Source organism: Anopheles coustani, chromosome 2 (genome assembly GCF_943734705.1).
Source record: "Anopheles coustani chromosome 2, idAnoCousDA_361_x.2, whole genome shotgun sequence".
Taxonomy (NCBI): Eukaryota; Metazoa; Arthropoda; class Insecta; order Diptera; family Culicidae; genus Anopheles; species Anopheles coustani.
Window position 1 is genome coordinate 68,307,582 of NC_071289.1, and position 21,845 is coordinate 68,329,426.

General features: G+C 42.4%; 5 protein-coding genes across 7 annotated transcripts; 2 read left to right on the forward strand and 3 right to left on the reverse strand.

Moving 5' to 3' along the window:
* Positions 1-4,448: 4,448 nt before the first annotated feature.
* On the reverse strand, positions 4,449-5,228 carry LOC131265601 (uncharacterized). The gene is made up of 3 exons (XM_058267886.1): positions 5,153-5,228; positions 4,981-5,029; positions 4,449-4,768 (listed from the first exon to the last, which is right to left on the reverse strand). Exons 1-3 carry the CDS (start codon positions 5,165-5,167, stop codon positions 4,509-4,511), a joined length of 324 nt encoding a protein of 107 aa, XP_058123869.1. The 5' UTR covers positions 5,168-5,228; the 3' UTR covers positions 4,449-4,508.
* A 1,151-nt stretch (positions 5,229-6,379) lies between these two features.
* Positions 6,380-12,893, reverse strand: LOC131263932 (tenecin-3-like). Of its 2 annotated transcripts, none has more exons than XM_058266219.1 (3): positions 12,835-12,893; positions 12,712-12,763; positions 6,380-6,789 (listed from the first exon to the last, which is right to left on the reverse strand). In XM_058266219.1, exons 1-3 carry the CDS (start codon positions 12,847-12,849, stop codon positions 6,497-6,499), a joined length of 360 nt encoding a protein of 119 aa, XP_058122202.1. In that variant the 5' UTR covers positions 12,850-12,893; the 3' UTR covers positions 6,380-6,496. The 2 variants fall into 2 exon arrangements, with proteins under 2 accessions (XP_058122202.1, XP_058122201.1); XM_058266218.1 differs by lacking the exons at positions 12,712-12,763; positions 12,835-12,893 and adding exons at positions 6,882-6,933; positions 7,004-7,069.
* Positions 12,894-15,820: 2,927 nt separating this feature from the next.
* LOC131263747 (histidine-rich glycoprotein-like) lies at positions 15,821-16,520 on the forward strand. The gene is made up of 2 exons (XM_058266004.1): positions 15,821-15,980; positions 16,085-16,520. The coding sequence occupies exons 1-2, from the start codon at positions 15,966-15,968 to the stop codon at positions 16,352-16,354; spliced, it is 285 nt and encodes a 94-aa protein (XP_058121987.1). The 5' UTR covers positions 15,821-15,965; the 3' UTR covers positions 16,355-16,520.
* Positions 16,521-17,850: 1,330 nt separating this feature from the next.
* On the reverse strand, positions 17,851-20,403 carry LOC131265648 (uncharacterized). 2 transcript variants are annotated; one of them, XM_058267933.1, is made up of 3 exons: positions 20,393-20,403; positions 20,238-20,314; positions 17,851-18,531 (listed from the first exon to the last, which is right to left on the reverse strand). In XM_058267933.1, exons 2-3 carry the CDS (start codon positions 20,253-20,255, stop codon positions 17,890-17,892), a joined length of 660 nt encoding a protein of 219 aa, XP_058123916.1. In that variant the 5' UTR covers positions 20,256-20,314; positions 20,393-20,403; the 3' UTR covers positions 17,851-17,889. The 2 variants fall into 2 exon arrangements, with proteins under 2 accessions (XP_058123916.1, XP_058123915.1); XM_058267932.1 differs by lacking the exon at positions 20,393-20,403 and having other exon boundaries at positions 20,238-20,379.
* Positions 20,404-21,075: 672 nt separating this feature from the next.
* LOC131264887 (uncharacterized) lies at positions 21,076-21,755 on the forward strand. The gene is made up of 2 exons (XM_058267153.1): positions 21,076-21,560; positions 21,626-21,755. Exons 1-2 carry the CDS (start codon positions 21,076-21,078, stop codon positions 21,753-21,755), a joined length of 615 nt encoding a protein of 204 aa, XP_058123136.1.
* The last annotated feature ends 90 nt before the right edge of the window (positions 21,756-21,845 follow it).

Sequence of the window (21,845 nt, forward strand, 5' to 3'; positions counted from 1 at the left end):
TGAAAGAAATCTTCTAAAATTTCTTGTTTTCTTCTCTTTTTGAGGGCATGAATTAAGTATGTAGGTGTACGATCAGCTGTTAACAAGCTGTAGTTTCAACATCTGACGCTCATATTTGTGCCTTTTTGTATGCAACAGTATCAACTCAAGCCGTTGGCTCATCATTTTGAATTTTTAAAATAGCTTATTTGCATTATTCGATCTGAGTTAACGTCAACCGGTTTTTTGCACAAATCAGTCACATCTCTACATTTACATTTTTTGCAACAATATCAAAATTCTCATATCAACTACTGATATCGTTATCGAAGGATAACCATTTTTAACCCGCATGATCATACCACCAACATGGTATACATATAAAAAAGATAAAGGCAACAAAACAATCTAGGCGGATGATGACATCAATATAATGCGATAGAACATTTGATGCTCAAAGGTGTTTAGCAGCAACCTGCCTTGCATGAGGCACAAAAGAGCTCAACATACTTGTTACCTTTAATACTGTTGAATGATCTGGGCACCGTGTCAGCACGTATAACAAAAAAGTAATTATTCCTCGTCTATGGATATGTTCTTTCGAAAATTTCACAACTGAAAGCTTTGCCTTGTCTGTGTAATACCTACAGTTAAACAAAGTTTAATGATATTCACAAGCAGTTAAGTTTATTCCATAACTCTAGTTCAAGTTGGGGACTTTCACATCAGCACTTGGTTTCAGTTCATCGTCTTCAAACTGTGGCTTCTAATGGCCATGGTGGATCAATGGCGTAATGGGATCGGTTGCACTTGGTTTCAGTATATCGTCTCCAAGCTGTTGCTTCTGATGCCCATGGTGGATCAATGGCGTAATGGGATCGGTTGCACTTGGTTTCAGTTCATCGTCTCCAAGCTGTGGCTTCTGACGGCCATTGTGGATCAATGGCTGAATGGGATGGGTTCCAGGCTCTGAGTCCGCATGAACGACTATGACCAAGAGGCTGAACACTGCAACGAACTGCAAAAGAGTATCACTATTGTTACTAGTTTGCCATTTGATTTTAGTTAGCCAACAAACCGTTAACACTATGCTACAGTTCAATAATTATTAGACATCACAACAACTTACCATAGTGATCTTCATTCTGGCGATTGTGTCTGTTACTGAACAGCTTGCGATCCGATTATCGTCTGAGGAAATTCTGCACAAGCTTCCCATTTTTATATCAAACGAACCTTATGAAATGTATTAGTGGATCGATCGATAAAAGTTGTCATTGGAAAATTTGCATACAAGGCCTATAAAAAACACACTGCTCTCTTCAGCAGAACTGACATAGGAATGTGGGCTATCAGAAAGCAATCCAACAAAAAAACACAACCATTTTACAATTGTAGATTGATTCAAATTTGATCATGTTGACCCTTTAAAAGACATCATTGTCTGAGTATTGTGCTCGAGCATATTCATTTTTTTCGGATGATTGAGATAATACTCTATTTTTCGTTTATATTTTTAAACAATTAAACCAAACCATGCAATCCAACTTCAAAGCCTTAAGCACGAGAGTTTGCTTCTCATATGATAAAAAAAAACAAAACCTTTTTACTAACCGTCTAGACTAGAACTCCTCTTCCTTTAAGGGAAATTATTCAAAATGTTACGTTTTCTCCCTTTTTTGAGGGCATGAATTGAATGTGTGATTGTACGATCAGTTATTAACAAGCTGTAGTGTCAATATCTGATGCTCATATTTGCGCCTTTTTGTATGCAACAGTATCAACTTCAAGCCGTTGAATTATCATTTTTAATTTTTAAAATAGCTTATTTGCATGATTTGATCTGAGTTAACGTCTACCGGTTTTTTGCACAAATCAGTCACATCTCTACATTTACATTTTTTGCAACAATATCAAAATTCTCATATCAACTACTGATATCGTTATCGAAGGATAACCATTTTTAACCCGCATGATCATACCACCAACATGGTATACATATAAAAAAGATAAAGGCAACAAAACAATCTAGGCGGATGATGACATCAATATAATGCGATAGAACATTTGATGCTCAAAGGTGTTTAGCAGCAACCTGCCTTGCATGAGGCACAAAAGAGCTCAACATACTTGTTACCTTTAATACTGTTGAATGATCTGGGCACCGTGTCAGCACGTATAACAAAAAAGTAATTATTCCTCGTCTATGGATATGTTCTTTCGAAAATTTCACAACTGAAAGCTTTGCCTTGTCTGTGTAATACCTACAGCTAAACAAAGTTTAAGAATATTCACAAGCAGTTAAGTTTATTCCATTAATCTAGTTCTAGTTCGTGACTTTCTCATCAGCACCTGGTTTCAGTACATCGGCTCCAAGGTCTGGCTTGTGATGGTCAACGTGGATCATTATTTGAATGGGATCGGTTCCAGGCTCTACAGTAGCGGTATCATCTTCATCTGCATCATCTCCGGAAAATTCATGATCTTCAAGGGACTCTACATTTTCTTCGGACTCTACTTCTGGATCCGCATGAACGACTATGACCAGGAGAGCTAACACTGCAACGAACTGCAAAAGAGTATCGCCATTGTTACTAGTTTACACTAGTTTACACCGTTTACACTATGCTACACTTTAATAATTGTCATACCACACAGCAAACTTACCATAGTGATCTTCATGGTGGCGATTGTGTATGTTGTGTATGTTACAGCTTGCGATCCGATTATCGTTTGAAGAAATTCTGCACAAGCTTCCCATTTTTATATCGAACAAGCCGTATGAAATGCATCAACGGATCGATCGATAAAAGTTGTCATTGGAAAATTTGCATACAAGGCCTATAAAAAAAACTTCATAAAAGCGAAACTGTTTCTTTTTTTAGATTTTTGTGCAAAATCAAACACACTGCTCTCATCAGCAGAACGAACATAAGCATGGGCGCTATCAGAAAGCAAACCAACAAAAAAAAACACAACCATTTTAAAATTGTAGATTGATTCAAAGTTGATCATGTTGACCCTCTAAAAGACCTTACTGTCTGAATATTGTGCTCGAGCATATTCGTTTTTTCGGACGAATGAGATAATACTCTATTTTTCGTTTATACATTTTTAAACAATTCAATCATACCATGCAATCAAACTCCAAAGCGTTAAACACGAGATCTACCTAAAACAAAACCTTTTTACAAACCGTCTAGATTAGAACTCCCTCTTCCCTGAAGGGATTCTTTTGATCTTCTCTTTTGGTCCAGTTGTTCGTAAAAGTAAATTACTGAAAACAAGAAAAAAGGTATAATTTTAGCGGTTTCGTTCCTAAATCAGACGAGGAAAGGCCCGAAAAAGAAACCCGTTTAACCGGTTTCATTCGTTTACTGTCCTCTTCCTGGCTCACAGGGATTAATACACACCGGAGTTAGCTATTTCTTTCTTACTAGCGAAGTGCGTTACATCGCATATCCTCTTTTTGTTTGACTTTTATCATTCACTATTATCCTTCGTTGCGTATTTTCTGGCGTTACTGACCCGGTAATTAGGCAAAATCCCCAGACCGGCCACACATTTTCAAGTCTTCTTTGCAGATTGTGTGTGTATTGAAGTGGTTGTTGTTTCCATGCTCTTATTTTCAACATGAAATGTCTCCACGCAGGGCAATTTTACGACAACATCAGAGGCAAGCACCACTCTCAGGCTTACCACATTCGCAACGTCAAAAATGTGAACTCATGCGAACTTACCATGGCTGGTTCTTGTCCTATTTGGCTTACAAATCAAACCAAGTACATAACATTTTAATGTTTATGACAAAACGGCTGGCATTACATTAGTTTAATTTTTGTATGTAACAAAGAGCATACAATTCCTGAAAAAAATTGAAAACTATCTCAATTACGTACCACTAATCTGATACTATTTAATATAAGTTCTCTCTTTTCATCATAGGTGTTGTAAATAATTGTCCAGCACTGTGGAGAAGAAGAAAAAACAGACAAGGACGATAAAATAGGAAGAGTCAAGCGCATGTCAAACAAGTTTGGCTCATCTTGGCGCGACAACATCTAGCACACTAGCGGAATGTTTGTAAACAAATTACACACTATCATCCCCTTTGCCGGGGGAAGCTGAGACGGCAGGTGATCGCTGAGGTATTTGACAAAATTAAACCTGTTGCAGCATCCGGCAAACAGCTTGCTTTATAGGGTGTTAGTATTATTTTCCTTTTTTTTTTCGTTGTCGTCTCTTATCCGAGAACCATTTTTATATGAAACCAAACGGGAAATACCAACCATAAGCAGGCTTATTTTTATTGCATCAAGCTCATTTAAGCGTCGCCACCAAACGGGTTTTCAGCGGCACAAGCAACAAACATGACGTCACGATGCCGGCCGGGCTTTGTTTATGGTGTAAATGGTTTATTTAACATTCGGATATTTACACCGATCGGTCAACAAAAAAGCAAAATGCCGTCAGATTATTACGTAACCAAAAATCACATTTATTTTCCAACAGACTTAGATGGTATTGCCTTAGTAGCCGTGCTTCTTGTACCCATGACCTTGACCATGACCCTGACCGTGTCCGACGGGTCCGTGGCCTCCATGGCCGCCACCGTGTCCAACGTTTCCACCGAAGCCCTGGCCGTGTCCGCTCTGGCCGTGTCCACCCTGTCCGTGTCCACCGTGTCCATCGAATCCATGCTGTCCACCATGTCCCTGCACTCCGTGCTGTCCACCGTGGCCTCCTCCGAAGCCTCCGTGACCGCCACCTCCGTGCTGGCCTCCCAGACCTGGAATTGAGGGTAGATTCTTACATTGATTAATATGGATCTTCACTAACAAACTTTACAGCATCGCTTTTACGATGAACATGTTTTTCACACGGAAGCATAAGTTTGCAACTACGTGAAACATTTATTCTCAGATTAACATTTTTAAACAAATATCCAAGCTAATTTTTTTGTGCAACAGATTCACTTAACAAACTACACACGCGTTTTACCTTGTGCGCTAACCATCACGACGACGGCAACTAGCAGAAAGATGGACACCTGAAAGCGAGAACCAGAAAAGAGCCGTTCGTTAAAAATGGGGACTTGAGCGCCGCGAAATATTCTCCACGCTCGACTCGAGCTTCCGTCTAGACGAAACGCATTCTTGCTTCGTACACGTACCACAAACTTTGCCATTGTAGAATCACTGTTTTCCACCGAAAAATATTACGAGATGTTCGAACGAGAAGTTTCTGTTTGCAACTAACGACCCTTCGGAGAACCTCGCCTTCTTATATAGTCATCGCGCCGTGGGATGAGCGGTCGCTTCCGACATCAACTTTCGGCAACTGCCTCACCCGGACGGTTTGTTCTTGAAGGAACAAGCAGGCAGGCATACAAGCCAAAAAAAAAAAAATAAAACAAAACTCGCAAGACGGTGGAAACTCGGAAGATCAGCCAGTTCATCATCGTGGACGCATCGAGATTAAGCGTATCAGCGTCCGGTTCGGGCGGTTACCGGCGCACGAAGGGCAACGGGCATTGGGTATTCTCCACCGGCTACCTACTCCATCGAACCGGGGCCCTATTACGACGTAAGCAAGATTCTCCGGGCGGTGGAGAATAATTAAACAAGCGGTTGAAAACAAAACAAAAAAAAGGCAAAAGAAATCACAAACAAATCAACATCAACGCCGAACAAACCGTTCGCCCGATTCGTAAACTTACAAAAATCTTATCGACACACGAGCGGCAACGGTCAACAGGGGATGATTAGGAAGCTATTTATGTTATTTGGAAACAAAAATGTTTGAAAGTAATGATGCAAAATTGGCGGTGATTTGTTTGTCGCCTTTCCATTCATTATGCCCACCTCATTTTTAATAAATATTGTTTGCAAATGTTATGTAACATTCGTCGATTGGGAATCCCCACAAAAAAGGATTCATCCATGAGGCCCAAAAACCGTCAAACCAGAAAAACCCAGAAATTCAAATTGAATGTTTACTGTTATACTTTTCTTCTTATAGCGGTTGTGTTGCTTAGAAAATCGATCCGCGAGTGTGGATTTGAATCCCAACCGAGGCCGTCCCCAAAGACGGTCGCTACGCCAAAGAGGAAGGACGGGAAAATGTGTCTTATGGTATATAATTGATGAGACTGATCGAGTTAGTTTCGTCATAAATGTTTGATTTGAACACTGTCTGCTTTCATGTAAAAAATTACATTTTGAAATTAACGTTGTTTCATTTCGAATTGATAAGATTTATTCATCATTATATTTTACTTGGTAAAGGCCCGTCAACTATAAGCGCATGCGTTACAAATGTACTAATCGCGTTGGTGTTTCTTTCGCTACAGTTAACTTCTCTCGTTATCAACTTCTTCCAACTAATGTTTTTCCGTAGGTTAAGTTCCTTATAAAGAATGCGTTCTTTATTAGACCTTTTGTTAAAGCAATTTCACCATCACATTTAAAATGTTCTTTCAATTGAAGTAGAACTTCTCTGTACCATGCTTATGCTTCTAAGCCTTTCCGTGTCCCGACTCGTGTCCATGATGACTGCTGCCTCCATGTTCACCGGTGTGCGTGTGTTCGTGGTTGTGGCCCTCTCCGCCCCCCTCGTGGCTATGATGATGATGTTCGCCGCCCTTGCCATGTTTGCCTCCGTGACAACCCTTTCCGTCGCCATGCTTATGCCCGTGTCCGGCTCCGTGTCCGGCCCCGTGTCCGGCCCCGTGTCCGGATTCCTGTCCGGTCTGCTGTCCGGTCTGTTGTCCGGCCTCGTGTCCGCCCTCGTGTCCTTCCTCATGGTGCGCTGATGAAAGGAATTATAGTGCATTTTACATACTTTTCCTAACTATTTCCTTGCTAAAAGTCACTTTGGGTTTTCAATGGGTTTGCACTCACCGTGAACAGCTGCTATGGCAACGACTACGAAAATCGCCAGCAGCATGGGTCCCTAGGAAAAAAAGGAAAATGGAACGTTTAATTGCAACCGCACAATGAAAGTTTCTCCTGGTATTACTCACCCAAAATTTCGCCATTTTGTAGTGATAATTTGTTTCGTAAACTTCTTAGAACCTTTACATACAACCTCTGAGAGAGTGATGAATCTTGCTCTTGCGCGGTGCAGCCTTTTTATATAGCGTTCGGAGAGTAGTTTCTACGGAATGCCATACAAGCAAACGCTTATCCGAGTGCAATCAGCAACACATCGAAGTAAAAATCCCCAGTGGTTCTCTGTTGCGGAAACACCACCAAGTCAAAACAATAACAAATAGATCGGGTGAAAAAAAAACAAGAAAACAACCGGTCTTGAAAATCCCATCTCTAGCACATCGACAACAGAGCACAGGCAAACAAGTTCGTCCAAACGTCCTTGTCCTCGGGGACAAAATAAAAATAAATTAAATGAAAAAATAAATTTTCAAAATAAAAGTTTTTCCGTAAACGTACTAAAAAATAAAAAAATAATGTATGGTAAATGAGATATGTATTTATGTATCAGTTTTTCGTCTTTATCGTTATTCGCATAACATCGAGATTGCTCTCAGTTCGATCGCCATCTACGATGCTATGCGAACAACGACAAAAACGAAAAACTGATACATAAATACATATCTCATTTAACATACATTATTTTTTTATTTTTTAGTACGTTTACGGAAAAACTTTTATTTTGAAAATTTATTTTTTCATTTAATTTATTTTATACTTTTACGTATTACTTGAACAGCGAAAACAGGATTTATTCTTTTATATGAAAATTGTCATTAAGTTAGTTGAGTCGGAGTGTTATAATTCATTATCAAACTTAAGGAAGGAGTAGAAATTCACTGCCTGTTACTGCAGGATCTGGCGCAACTCGTTTTGCTTTGCTGTGAACAGGATCAGGATGTCCGAGTACCAATTATCAAGGAGTAAGAGTAAGACTGCATTCTGTTTTAACGTTTGCTATGAGCACTGAAGAAGTGCTCTCGTTCTACAGCACTGCTGCGAGAGAACACAACATGCGATCTCTCAATGTCAAATAGCGCTCTCCCGGGGGAGTTGCTGAAGGAGACCAGCACGTTATCTGTTCAAGTGTGCCAGAACGGGATCGCCAACGCACAGTCATAATCTGGGAGCGAAAAATGTGGGTATGGCTAGCACACTCTTTCATTATTGATCTCCTATCGTTTATCTCTGTCCGATTCATATTTTGCGACATCCGGGAAGGTGAATGCATAAAAACTTTTTAAAAATACTAAACTAACATTTAACATGGATCCTGATATGGTACTAGTTAAATTTTATTATACTGATAAGTTTAAGTAACTTTCCGCTAGTAAACAATTACAGCGTTGGGAATAACAGTGAACAAGTGATAAGGTGCACTTTTTAAGCAGCTATTCGCCACCTGTGGTCTTCCCATTTTCTATAATATCATATTTTAACGACGGTAAATAAATCTACAGTTTCATCACACAAATCAACAGTATCACAAAATCAACTACAACAACCAGCTGGGATTGAAGCTGTGGCCTAGCATAAATAAAACCAATGTAGGGGGCCGGGTCAAAGGTTTATCATCGCAAAACGTCTAGTGGACCGAACACATTAACAACAATTCACAACATAGCCCCAATGAGACCATCCTACGCCTGATAAGCGCTAACCTGCCGATCCTACTCAGTGACTAAGAAAAAGCCAACCGATTGCGTTTTTGCGTAATATGTAGCCGGTTTTAGCATGACAAAGAAAAATCAGCCTCGAACCGGAATGGTTTGGATTGTTTTTTGCTAACATTTTATGTACAGTCATTGTTTTTGAAAATTGTTTGGAAATCGCACTATCGAGGAAGCGGTTCTTGCTCGTTTGTAGGTTAATGTAGATTGCTCATATGTAACGGCTTTCAAGTAAGCATTTTACTTGACAAAAAATGTTCGTCAACTTTGGATAGGAAATATGAAATGACTGTTGTTTCATTTCGAATTGATAAGATTTATGCATCATTACATTTTACTTGACTAAATTCTGCATGCGCATGCGTAACAACTGTATTAACACGTTGAGTACCACGTCACCCAAAAGTGGGTGACAGCAGCAGGTTCTAGTTCTAAAAAGTTTTTTACCCATAAATAAATGAAAATGCAACATAAAAACTATGGTAGTATTAAAACTAAGTTATTTGGGAGGCTAAGTCTTAGCTTAGCCTTCGAAAACAGTCGGTTTAACCAATGTAACAAGCAAAATTTGATAAAAAAGATTGTACTAAAAAAGTGTGCTAAAAACGCTTGGTACTCAACGTGTTAAGCGCGTTGGTGTTTCTTTCGCTAAAGTTAACTTCTCTCGTTATCAACTTCTTCCAACTAATGTTTGTAATGACAGCCGAGCGGTAGCGCCGGTTAGAATATCGACCCATTTGCACCGGAGCCCACCACCTCGACGGCGTGGGTTCGAATCCCAACCGAGACAATTGAAGTAGAACTTCTTTGTGCGATGGTTGTTTTTCTAGGACTTTCCGAGTCCTAATTCGTGTCTATGAATGTTTTGTATGAATTTCACACAACATGAAGTCGTAGATACTTATATGTATTTAGTCACAAATAAGTACATTTCGAATCAGAATCGTCTACATGCATAGACAATGTACGAGCAATGTATATTCTTTGTTGCATATGATGCCGATAAAGAATGTAATATGGTTTGCTTTATGCATTTTATAGATGAACGAGCAATGTACGGATAATGTATATCAGAATCCTATATGATCCTGACTCCGGTATGACCCTTAGGCTATATTAAAGTACTTATGTGGCAGCTACAACCGCTGATCGGATTTGACGAAGCTCCATCCGAAACCGCTCACGGTCGCTTGTCACACTAGTCCAATTCCGTATCCCGGCTTTACTGGCGGCTTCGTCTACGCCATTCTTCCACCTCAATTTAGGTCTACCACACCTCTAAATCCTCCTGAGCATCTAAGAAGGTTTCGTCATATTTGGACAGAGTCCACGTCTCGGAGGCGTATGTCGTATGGCGTAGCACTGGTACTATTTATGTCCGGTATAGTCCGAGCTACGACTGTATTGCTAGGTATCGTGAGTGGAAGAGGTTTCTTGGACTGTAATATGACCGGTTGGCTGCCAGCACCTTAGCGCGAATTTCATCTCTAATGTTGTTGTCGGTGCTGACCTTTAGGTGATAGAAATAGGGGTGAAATTTTGGACGACTTCAAATGTGCGTTTTTTGCAGGGGAGCAATTGTTGGCAGGGCCACTGAAGGTGCCACCATCATCTTGGTTTACTTGCTCGATCCTTTGGTATGCTTCTGCTACATAGGAGAGTCTTCTACCATATCATATCATATCATATCAATATCATCAGCGTATGCCAGGATCTGGATTGATTTAGCAAGTAAAAAATCAACGTAGGAAAGAAGCATCAGAGTGAATGAAGCAAAGGATATACTGCCCATACTCGCATATCAGTCCCATTTGACTTTTCATCACTTTTGAGTTAGACCCATGACTAATGTTCATTTTCAATATATTTTCCAAAAAAAATCTCAAAGTGGCCATTTAGTGCATGCTAATGTGAAAAAAATACCCAATTGACTGCGTCCCATATTGAAAGTACCCGCATAACAGTCCCATATATGATTTCTTTGCTTAAAATACAGAAAAGTCATAGTTATTGAAACTTCAACAATTTTGTAATGTAAAATAATTAAAATAATCAACAAATAGTAGTAATTCAAGTGTTTTTAACGAATTATACACTGTTAAAGTGCAAATATCCGTATGGAATGAAAACCCTAACAACGATGTTTTGACAAGCAAGGTAAACAAAGTATGCTATAAGATGGGACTGATATGCGAGTACTTTTGCTTTCGCCTTCGAAAGTACCCGCATATCGTGTCCCATCTAGTTTATTTTCACCATTTTAATATCAAAAGCGTTTATTTTATATAAAACGTCATTCTCAGTGAAATGTTTATGTTACAATACAATAGTTGTGATCAACCAATCATGTATTTTGTATCACTAATAACAGCAAAACAATTTCTAAAGTAAAAATGTTCAATCGTTATTTTCTCAAAATGGTGATTTTGCAAATGGGACTCATATGCGAGTATGGGCAGTATATCGGATACACAAATATATACGATAAAACAAGTCGTAGATACCCCTTAATACAGTCGTCATTTTTAACATTGTACGGTTAGCGCTTCCACTTTTGTACGTATCGGCATTATTTAGCATCATACACAACGCTTCAATCGTATTGCAAAGATTTGTTATTTCAAGTTCAATTTCGATTTACATATAAAATGTGTTGTGTGGGTGTGGCTGCTGCCTACATATTCACCAGTGTGCGCGTGTTCGAGGTCCCTGCCTTCCTCGTGGCTATTATGGTGATGTTCGCCGCGTCTGTCGCGTCTGCCCCGGTGACAACCCTTTTTGTCACCATGCTTATTTTCATGTTCGGCGTTTTCGTTCCATGACCTTCAGCGTGTTAGGCCTGCTGTCCGGTCTGTTGCCCGGTTTGCTGTCCGGCCTGGCGTCTGACTAGGTATCTGGCCTGCTGTCCGGTCTGCTGACCGGTCTGTTGTCCGGTCTGTTGTCCGGTCTGGTGTCCGGTCTGTTGTCCAGTCTGCTGTCCGGTCTGCTGTCTGGTCTGCTGTACGGTCTGCTGTCCGGTCTGCTGTCCGGTCTGCTGTCCGGTCTGCTGTCCGGTCTGCTGGCCAGCCAGGCGTCTGGCTTGGTATCTGGTCTGCTGTCCAGTCTGCTGGCCGGTCTGCTGTACGATCTGCTGTCCGGTCTGCTGTCCTGTCTGCTGTCCGGTCTGCTGTCCGGTCTTCTGTCCGGTCTGCTGTCCAGTCTGCTGGCCAGCCTGGCGTCTGGCTTGGTATCTGGTCTGCTGTCCAGTCTGCTGTCCGGTCTGCTGTCCGGTCTGCTGTCCGGTCTGCTGTCCGGTCTGCTGTCCTGTCTGCTGTCCGGTCTGCTGTCCGGTCTGCTGTCCTGTCTGCTGTCCGGTCTGCTGTCTGGTCTGCTGTCCGGTCTGCTGTACGGTCTGCTGTCCAGTCTGCTGTCCGGTCTGCTGTCCGGTCTGCTGTCCGGTCTGCTGTCCGGTCTGCTGTCCGGTCTGCTGGCCAGCCAGGTGTCTGGCTTGGTATCTGGTCTGCTGTCCAGTCTGCTGTCCGGTCTGCTGTCCAGTCTGCTGTCCTGTCTGCTGGCCAGCCAGGCGTCTGGCTTGGTATCTGGTCTGCTGTCCAGTCTGCTGGCCGGTCTGCTGTACGGTCTGCTGTCCGGTCTGCTGTCCGGTCTGCTGTCCGGTCTGCTGTCCGGTCTGCTGTCCGGTCTGCTGTCCGGTCTGCTGGCCAGCCAGGCGTCTGGCTTGGTATCTAGTCTGCTGTCCGGTCTGCTGTCCTGTCTGCTGTCCGGTCTGCTGTCCGGTCTGTTGTCCTGTCTGCTGTCTGGTCTGCTGTCCGGTCTGTTGTCCGGTCTGCTGTCCGGTCTGGTGTCTGACCTGGTATCTGGCCTGCTGTCCGGCCTGCTGTCCGGTATGCTGTCGGGCTTGTTGTCCAGTCTGCTGTCCGGTCTGCTGTCCAGTCTGCTGTCTGGTCTGCTGTCCGCCCTTAGATCCTTGCTCTTGTTCCGCTGATGAAAGGAATCACAGTATATTTTACATACTTTTCCTAAATGTTTCCTAGCTAAAAGGGACTGTGGTTTATCAATAAGATCGCACTCACCGTTAACAGCTGCAATGGCAACGACTACAAAAATCGCCAGCAGCATAGGTCCCTAGGAAATGGAATGAAAATAAAATGTTTAATTGCAACCGCACCATAAAAGTTTCTCCTGGTACTACTCACCCAAAATTTCGCCATTTTGTACGGATTATTTGTTTCGTAAACTTTTTAGAACTTTTACATACAACCTCTGAGAGAGTAATGAATCTTGATCTACCTTGGTGCAGCCTTTTTATATAGCGTTCGGTGAGTAGTTTCCCCGTAATGTCGCACTAGCAACTTCTTATAACCTTTACATACAACATTTGAGAGAGAGATGCATCTTGCTCTGCCTTGGTGCAGCCTTTTTATATAGTCTGAAATATCCGTACAGTCACCAATTTCATCTTTAGTCCTAGTTATCTCAGCGAGTAAGTCGTGACTTAGGACAACCATTTAAACGGCATTTCGTAGACAAACTTTTATTCCAACCAATGAGTACTTAAAATTTCGAAAAAGTTATTTGTATGTCCCTTTATTCTAAATAAACCAAAAAAAAGACTCAAAATCGACGACAAAAAAGTGAGATGCTAGTTATCAACGTATCAAACTAGCCATTATTTCAAGTTATTAAGGGTCTAAAAGTATGGCGGTATCAATTTTATATCATCATTTAACGTGAAATGGCCGGTGAAACTAGGCAAAGAGCTGTATCGATAGAGAACTATCTTTTTCATGTGATGCCAAGGGAACATACCTGTGGCAAATCTCATTCTAAGTCGCAGGAACTTATAATTTGTCGAACTAACTAAGGTACAACTAGGCTAAACCCTGCAAACAGACATCTTTCGTGGTTACTCATTCGCGATGAGAGGGTGATTGCAGTTCTCCATACTTAGAGTTCTCAAACATGACGAACGAAGTGTCTAGCTTATCAATCATATGATTTGTACTTAACGCAACGCTTAAGCAGGTTTTTCGGAAATAACAATTAGATTTCATAATTGTACGTTCTAAACTTTTCATTTCCTTTCAGAATAAGGATGACAGAGGATTTACCAATCGATGTATTTTGATGCCATTGGCGTGTTGGCACAGTGTTTTATACACTATATACTGACTTTATACAGACAAAATTAGGCAATTTTGGCTCAAAAACGAATAACAATAGAGACCAAACGTCGAACTCAACCTCTGACTGTGTGATTAGCATTAAGATGCTATAGCTGCTAATAGACGGATGTAATCTTTCAATGAAATGAAATAAAATTTGACACTTCTACAAAAAATGACAGTCATTGCAATATTTCGATGCTCAACCACCCCGTTTGGATCATTGCAATGTTTCAATGAAATGCGCAAGAAAAAGTAGATGAGTAGTTTACACGTAATGTCGCATAAGCAACTTCTTAGAACCTTTACATACAACCTTTGAGAGTGTGATGAATCTTGCTCTGCCTTTCTGCAGCCTTTTTATAGAGCGTTCGGTGAGAAGTTTCCACTTAATGTCACACTAGCAAACGCTTAACCGAGTGCAATCAGCAACATGTCAAAGTAAAAATACGCAATGATTCTCCGAAACACCACCAAGCCTTAACAATAATAAATAGAATGAATAAACAAATAAAAAACAAGAAACAATTCGGAAAATTTCATCTTTAGCACACAGTGTGTTAACATAACACAGGTAAACAAGCCTAAAAGAACATAACGGCTTAAACTAATCACGCAGTCGAGGTTGAATGCGGTTTAATATACTTTTACATGTTAAGTTACTTTGTAAATTATACCACATATGATGGACAGCTTGAAACAAAGAGATTAGCCGAAGAAATGATTTGGAAACCGCTGCGCGCCCGCAGCGAACGGACTGCGCTAGGTCTTCTGGAAAAAGGAGTTTGTTATACTTTTGTGATATAAGGGGGGCCCACGGGCTCATTGATCATTAGTGTTATCAATGCTAAGCACACTAAAATTGACTGCAAAGCCAGACAAGTGTTCTTTTTCAAGGTGTACCACTTACCAATTTGCTCGCTGTATAGCATATTTTATCGACGTAAAATAAATCTAAAGTTTCATCGCACAAATCACCAGAATCGCAGAAAATTTACTGCAACATTATCATTTTTTTAAAAATTGCATTACCGAGAAAGCGGTTCTCGCGAGCGCGCTCGCTTGAATAGATTAGTTTTTAACGACTAATGATTTCTTATAAGCAACACATTTGAAATAGTGGCTCTAATTGCATGTGAATTATATATTAAAGTGTTGAATGGAAGTGTAACGGGCTAAAGCCCATATCGAGCAAACATAATATCAAGCAAAATTAGGCACCTTATCCGAGTTGTTCCTTAGAAACTGTGTATCAGTTTTGCATTGTTCAATTCTGCATTTTCTTTCAATTTTGCATCTTTTTGTGATTTTTTTTTACTCGCAGAGTTACAACACTCTGCACACACTTTTTGAATCGAACACTTTGCAAACACTGACCATTTGAATCGAAAAGGTGTTGCTGAATAAATTGAGATGTAAGGGCACGGGCACGACCGGTTCCGATTTTCTTTCGACTAGTATTTTTATGTCAAAGTGGCGATTTGTTTACTTTTTGCTCTGTTGTTTGCAACAGATTTTGTTCGTTACTCTAGGTTGAACAATACGCTAAATTCAAACAAGAAAATGATCAATTAACTCCAAAACTCATTTTGTGGAACTTTGCGTTATTACACGAGCGGACAGCATTTTTATGTCAAAAGCCAATTTTGGCAGAAAAATACTGGGCAAAGATGACAGAAAAAGCCCTCGTCTAATAAGGGTATAAGTGACGACTTGTAAGTTAGATATAAAAATATACGGAAAGCATAAAGGCATTATTCGAACTGTAGCATTGATGACATGCAACAAAATAAAAATTGAAATTTCTCGAACATTTATTTTAAATTTAAGAACAAGAGAAAATGATACATCTTCGCATAATTTAAAATATATTCGTATGTTATTTTACTTTGCTATAAAATCACGATTAGTAATCAAGGTGTCTGTAAGAAGTTATCCATTTCGAAAAAATGTCCTTCAGTTGTTCATTTGCATGAGTGATTGAGCTACGATCAGGTGTACCATCATTAGGACGTGCAAAAAGTTCTCTCAGATAACTTATTCTTCGTATAAAACAGCCAGCAGCTTGTTCGTTACTTGAAGATCGATCTGCACAGTGAAAGGGTTGGACGTTTAGAGAAGTGTATCTATAATTATCAGCAAAGACACTCGGAAATCGAAAGATGGCTCGTTTAATGGTAATATTCTTTGTTTAGTAATTAGTTGCAATCAAATATATAGTCTGGCTTCCATGTGCTTATCCTGGTGCTTCCATGCTGTACTTTCATTTTTCTACCTGTAGATGCTTGTATTGTGCAGCCTTGTATTTGCCGTAGCGCTCAGCGACGCCTACAGAAAGCAGCAGCCTTCCGTCCCGGTGGCCCATCATCATGAAGCTCCCGTGAAGTATTCTCATCCGGAACCGTCGCACGTACATCACAAGGTGCAGCCCAAGGAGCACCACACGGCCGGTTATCATCATCGGCCCCTGGCGGAGACCCACCACAAAGTCCCAGAGAAGCACGTCCACCCCGTCCCGTCCCATCAACCCGCGAAAGGAAAGCACTATTAGCCCGAAATGGAACACTTTTAACTACTGAACGACGGTTTGCTGACCAGGAAAACATTGCCCGATGGGAGACGGACACACGGAATTAGGCGTATAATTTATGTTTGATGTTTGTTTTTGTGTTTATGTGAAAAATAAAAAAAGGCAGTTATCGATTGCTAAACTCTTATCTATTCGTTTTCTGTGATCGGGTATGCGACGAAAAAAATGGAGTCGCATGGGTATGGAGAACAAAAGTTACATTTAAGTGATAAAAAAATTGCTGGCCAAGCGTTTGAAGCCATGTTTTTTTAATTACTCTAATTTCCCTTCATACATCTTCGATTACAGGTCAACGGCCTGCTAGGACCAGAGCAGGCTTAGGTTGAGGACATTCTATTTTGAGGAAAAATTTTCTGTGCATGTGTCACGTCAGCGCGTCAGCTATGAGGAAATATTTTTACTATACTATATTTTTACTTACTCTGAATTAAGAAATCGCAGCTTATATTTCAGTACCCACTGTGGGCAACTTCCAATAGGCTGCTTGTATATAGTCCATTTTTCGGTTTGTTTCCACGTTGTTTACCGAGGAGCCACACGTGAAGCTTTTTACACCGAACGAACGTTTTTTCGAGCGGCTGGAGCTTACCGTGTGTCAGCAATGCCTCTCGCTCTAATGATAGATTTCTCTTTCCTTCCTTCGGTTCACGTTCGGTGCTCAGAATTCGAGCGAACGTTCGCTAGCGCACAGAAAAAGTCGAGCGAATTTTTTGGGCATTCTTCCCCTTCCATGTACGGGTAAAAAAAACAGACCAACTGTTATAAATATGGTATACAGCGATTGCCGCAAAAAGCTCGGGCCAAAAAATTCGTTATACGCGTTCGTTCGCTTACGTGTGGCTCCTCGGTTACATGTAAGTTTGCATTGCATAACCTTCAGGCGCAACGCAAAAAAGGAAGCTTTTAGCTTATGCAAAGCTTTAAGCGATGACAGTCCTCTTCCAGCCAATTTCGCCAAGTTTCCATCATTTTGGACAACGATCAAAAAATGTATCAATCATAAATCATGTGTACAACAGAGGCATTTGAAAAATTTATGAATTATAAAGACACGCCAAAGACGATGAACAGCATCGGGAATTCCTTTCCTGTTCAAGACATCATGATATTGTATTACATCAAATAGTTTTAGGAAAAGGAAATTTCATTAAACTAGCATTTATGGATTGATTAGGGTACGAAAGTCGATGGAACACCAGCGTCTTTTAACAATTCCTTCTGGTGTCACATCTCACCGGATGTGCGCCGGTTCTAACTTAGAAGATAACAAGAATTTACTTAAGGTGAAAAATCTTCCAACGTGTGATGAGAAGAACAACACGTTTTGTAATTGCTTCGTACTGGTGTAACTGAAAGCGTTTTATTAAAAGGTTGTAGATTTATAACTTTATTCACTGAGGCAGTTGATGTTTGGCGATGAAATGACTTTTCTTATATTTACACACATTTCCCCCTTCCTAATATGAGCAAAACAACCGTTTGGCTGCAACCGTTTGTTACTGTTTGTCCGCTCCACTATTCCAGACCTGGTCGGCCGTAGCGTTGTGCGGAATCTCCACATTGTGCCCGACGAGGTACGGGTCGAAGCGCTTCAGCTCCTTGATGAAGTCCCCGTACGCCGGGTCGCTCACCGTCGCTTCCGGCACCTTGTCCTCGATGTGCTCGCCAAAGTCCTTGTCCTTGCTGATCAGCGCCTGATCGGTGGTATCTTCGCGCTTGAAGACGGCATGTCCGTCGGCAACGGGAGCCCGCTTGCCAGTGACGGCCGGATCGAAGCGCGTCAGCTCGCTGATGTACGCATTGTAGGCCGGGATGGCTTCGCTTCCCTGCGGCACGGGATCGTCAAAGGGGGCCGGAGCGCGAGCAACGCGAGCCGCTACATTGCTGAAATCCGGTGCATCCGCTGGCAGCTGCTGGTGGAGCGCATCGGTTGCCGGATCGGCCGGAATGGGAACCTTCTTGCCGGTGACCCACTCGTCGAAGCGCGTCAGGACGCTGGCGTAGTCTTGGAACTTCTGGTTGTGCTCATTGTTCGGCACAGGGTCGTTGAAGGCACCGTTGGGATACTCGGCTGTAATGTCACCCTGTGGCGCGGAAGAGCCCTGGCCAACCAGCACCAGAACAAGGATGGGCAGGAGCTGTAAAGATTTATGTGAATTAATGAAAGATAAAATCGCAAAAGTGTATGATTCATTCTTCAAATTAAAAAACTATCTGTGTGATAGTGGGCACACATCCAGATAATTCCAGTTTCGACCGAACAACAATCTTTCCCAAACAAACAGCCCCGGACGGAGAGATCCTTTTAACTATTTAGCACTAGTTGCGCAAAAGAAATCCTAGCCACTTCCTTGCACGGCCGACTTAAGACGTTTCACTTCACATTTCGCGCACGCTGCAACGTGCTAATGGGATGCAACCCCTCTTGTACGGTTCTCCGACGCATGATGCGCATGGTCGCTTTTTTGCAACCGAAAATTGATACATTAGTGTTTCATCTACCGCGCGGGGTTTGTAGTTTGTAAGGTTGCTTTCTAGAAAAATCATGCTTTATGGCGTGCGCAAACATTTAGCTCGACGACGGAGAGACGGTTTTAGCAAATATTATCTAACACTTTTCCCTTTTTTTCCTCACCCAACACACGGCTGTGTTTGCGCAGTCGTGCGAAACGGAAACATTTGCTCTCCGGCTTTGTATCTCCGGACGCAAATGCAAATATGGAGATTGTAACGATGGGCGTTGAATTTGGTACATTAGTAATATTGACGCTAGAGCCTGTTGGACGATATCGCTTGTTAATGTTTTCATTCCATTTTTTTTTACTAGATACACGATATTACAAAATATATTGAGGGAAGCTTACAGATCAGAAGCAACTCAATTATATTTTATAAAAAGCCCAAACCAAGTAACTTTTGGTTCTTCAAGTGTAAATATTATCCATTTCCAATAATTTCTTGCTCCAATGTTTAAGCGGCTTACGGATTTAAATGGCTTTTCTTATTATTATCTTCTCCTGCATCCTGAGAAAAACGCGTACCTTCCTCGTTGTTTAAGTTTTGAACCGTAAAGAAGTAATAATTTTCTACCTATTTTAACAGCTCTTCACTTGGCATTTCTCCATTGCTGGGATGACAAATTGAACAAATGAGTTATCGCTTCGACCCGATTCCGATTCGAAGACGAAAACCAATTACCGCCCGGTCTGGTTATGGAGAGCCCGGTGGCCTTGAATGCAAAAACCGGGCACCAACGTAATGCAGGCGGAGAGCGGCACACCAGGTTGGTTGAGCAATGAAGGTGAAACCGTTCAATTATCGACAGAATGCTAACCGGTGGCGCACCGGTTTACCGGGCGTACTTTTACCCGCCGCTGAGGACCACATTCCACCCGGGGGTGCCATCCGTTTTCGGTGACAAATATGTGTCCCCGTTAACGGTTTGTTTGAACCGTTGGTACGAGACTTCTTATTAGAGCGCGTGTTTGTCTCGAATCCGCTGAATCGAATATCCTACGAATTGCCAACTTAATTCCGTGCCGAGCGGACCAGTTTTACCGGTGCCGGAGGGATAGAATTTACGATTCTCCGAAACGGGGGGGCGTGAAGTGGAATATTTAAGTTCAGGAAGCAATTTATGCTAACCACGGAGCTTGGAAGGAAATGGCTCCGATGGCATGAAACTTGAGCCGTGCATAAATTTTTATACTACCCAATACTATCACTTTCTAACAGACTCGAATCGCAAGGAAAAAAAAACTGCAGCTTGCTTGGATGGCATTTAACGAAGTTTAAAAAAAAAACGGCTATTTACTGAACAAACTCTGACGAGGAAGCAACTCACTTTGATAAGTCCATTCATCGTGGCCGTGTGATTTGTTGGCTTTTATTTTCGCGAAAACACCGGCAGGAAAAAAGAACCTTCAATCGAAACAGAATCTCACGTTAATCTTGCGCTCGTCCGTGGCTTCGCAAACTCTCAAAACACTAGACACCGACCGAGATCCGAGCACCGCACAGCTCCGGTAGCGACGAAGATCGAACGTAGACTGACGCTTGTCACCGATAAGGTGATAAATTTTATGCAAAGAGCAAATGATCGGTGTTTATGGTATTTTTTCACACCTTCCCAGAGATCTCCCTCCACCGGCGTTTTTGAGTGTTGAAACGGGTGCGATGATGATGATGATGATGATGATGATGCTGGGAGGTTGTCCGTGGAGTGCTGTTCGCACCGATGACGTGATATGTGGCTACCGCATGGTTCGTGGCCGACGATAGTTGGTGCTTACCACGCGACATCGAGCCTCAAGCTTTTCACATGAGTGTGTAGGCAAACAGATGGAGAGGCTTCTTCGGCAAGCGCAAGCCCGATCGCTGGTGACTCAAGCCGTTCGTCAACCTTGTCTACAACGTGATCGACTTTTTGAAACCGATAACGGAATCGGGCCGGGTACTCGTGGGGCGATGCACCTAACGATGCAACCGATAAAGTACCTTCCGCAGGTAGGTTGGATTTTCCGGTATCCGGTTCTATCCGTCGATTTCGCCCGAGACCGGTCTTCCGGTAGCCCGTCCCGCCCGTAATGAGCCTATAAATAAGCAGGTGGCCATCGGAAAACGATCGCATTACACTCGAGGTCAACCATCGAGACGGTAGTTATCGAAGCGCAAAAGCAACAATGTCAACGTCAACGTCCCTCCGACTGTCCCTGGTAGTGCTGGTGGTGCTGGCTGCCACCGTCGCCCAGGCCGCCATCCTGACGCGTGCCATCGAGGCGCAGAAATCGTTGGTCGAGCGCGAGGAGCAGATGCTCGACCAGGCGAAGCAGCAAATCCAGCAGAAGGCGCAGGACGCGTACGACGTTTCCCGCGGTGCCGTGTCCAGCGTGGCCGACCAGCTGCGCTACGTTGTGATGTATCCGTGGCGCATGGCCAATGAGGCGCTGGAGAAACCGAAACTGTACGCCAAGTACCTGCTCTCCAAGGTGCCACCGGTGTTAAGCGCGGAGGTGACGACGCCACCACCCACGACGGTCGCGCTGACGGAGGACACGGAACCGGAAGTCGAACCGACCAGCGAGTCCAACCGGTTGCCCCTGCTGGTGTCCAGTTTGCAGTCGCTCTTCAACGGCGACACGACCGAGGACGATCTTCCACAACCAAAGTAAGCATGTGGGGCCATATTGATTGAATTCCTTTTGCTAATTTCATCCGTTTCGCTCCTTCCAGTCCATACGTTGAGGTGATCGAGATCAAATATCAGGGACCCAAGGTGGTGTCTTCGCAAACCCCGGAAGAGTTGCTGCCCCTTGCCGAAACCGAGGACGTTGAGCCAACCAGGGATGTTCTGCTGGCATAAACAGCCACATGGCGTGGCAGATAATATTAATATTTATACAACAAAACACCATTGTCAGTAATAAAACAAAGAAATTATTAGAAAGTAAAA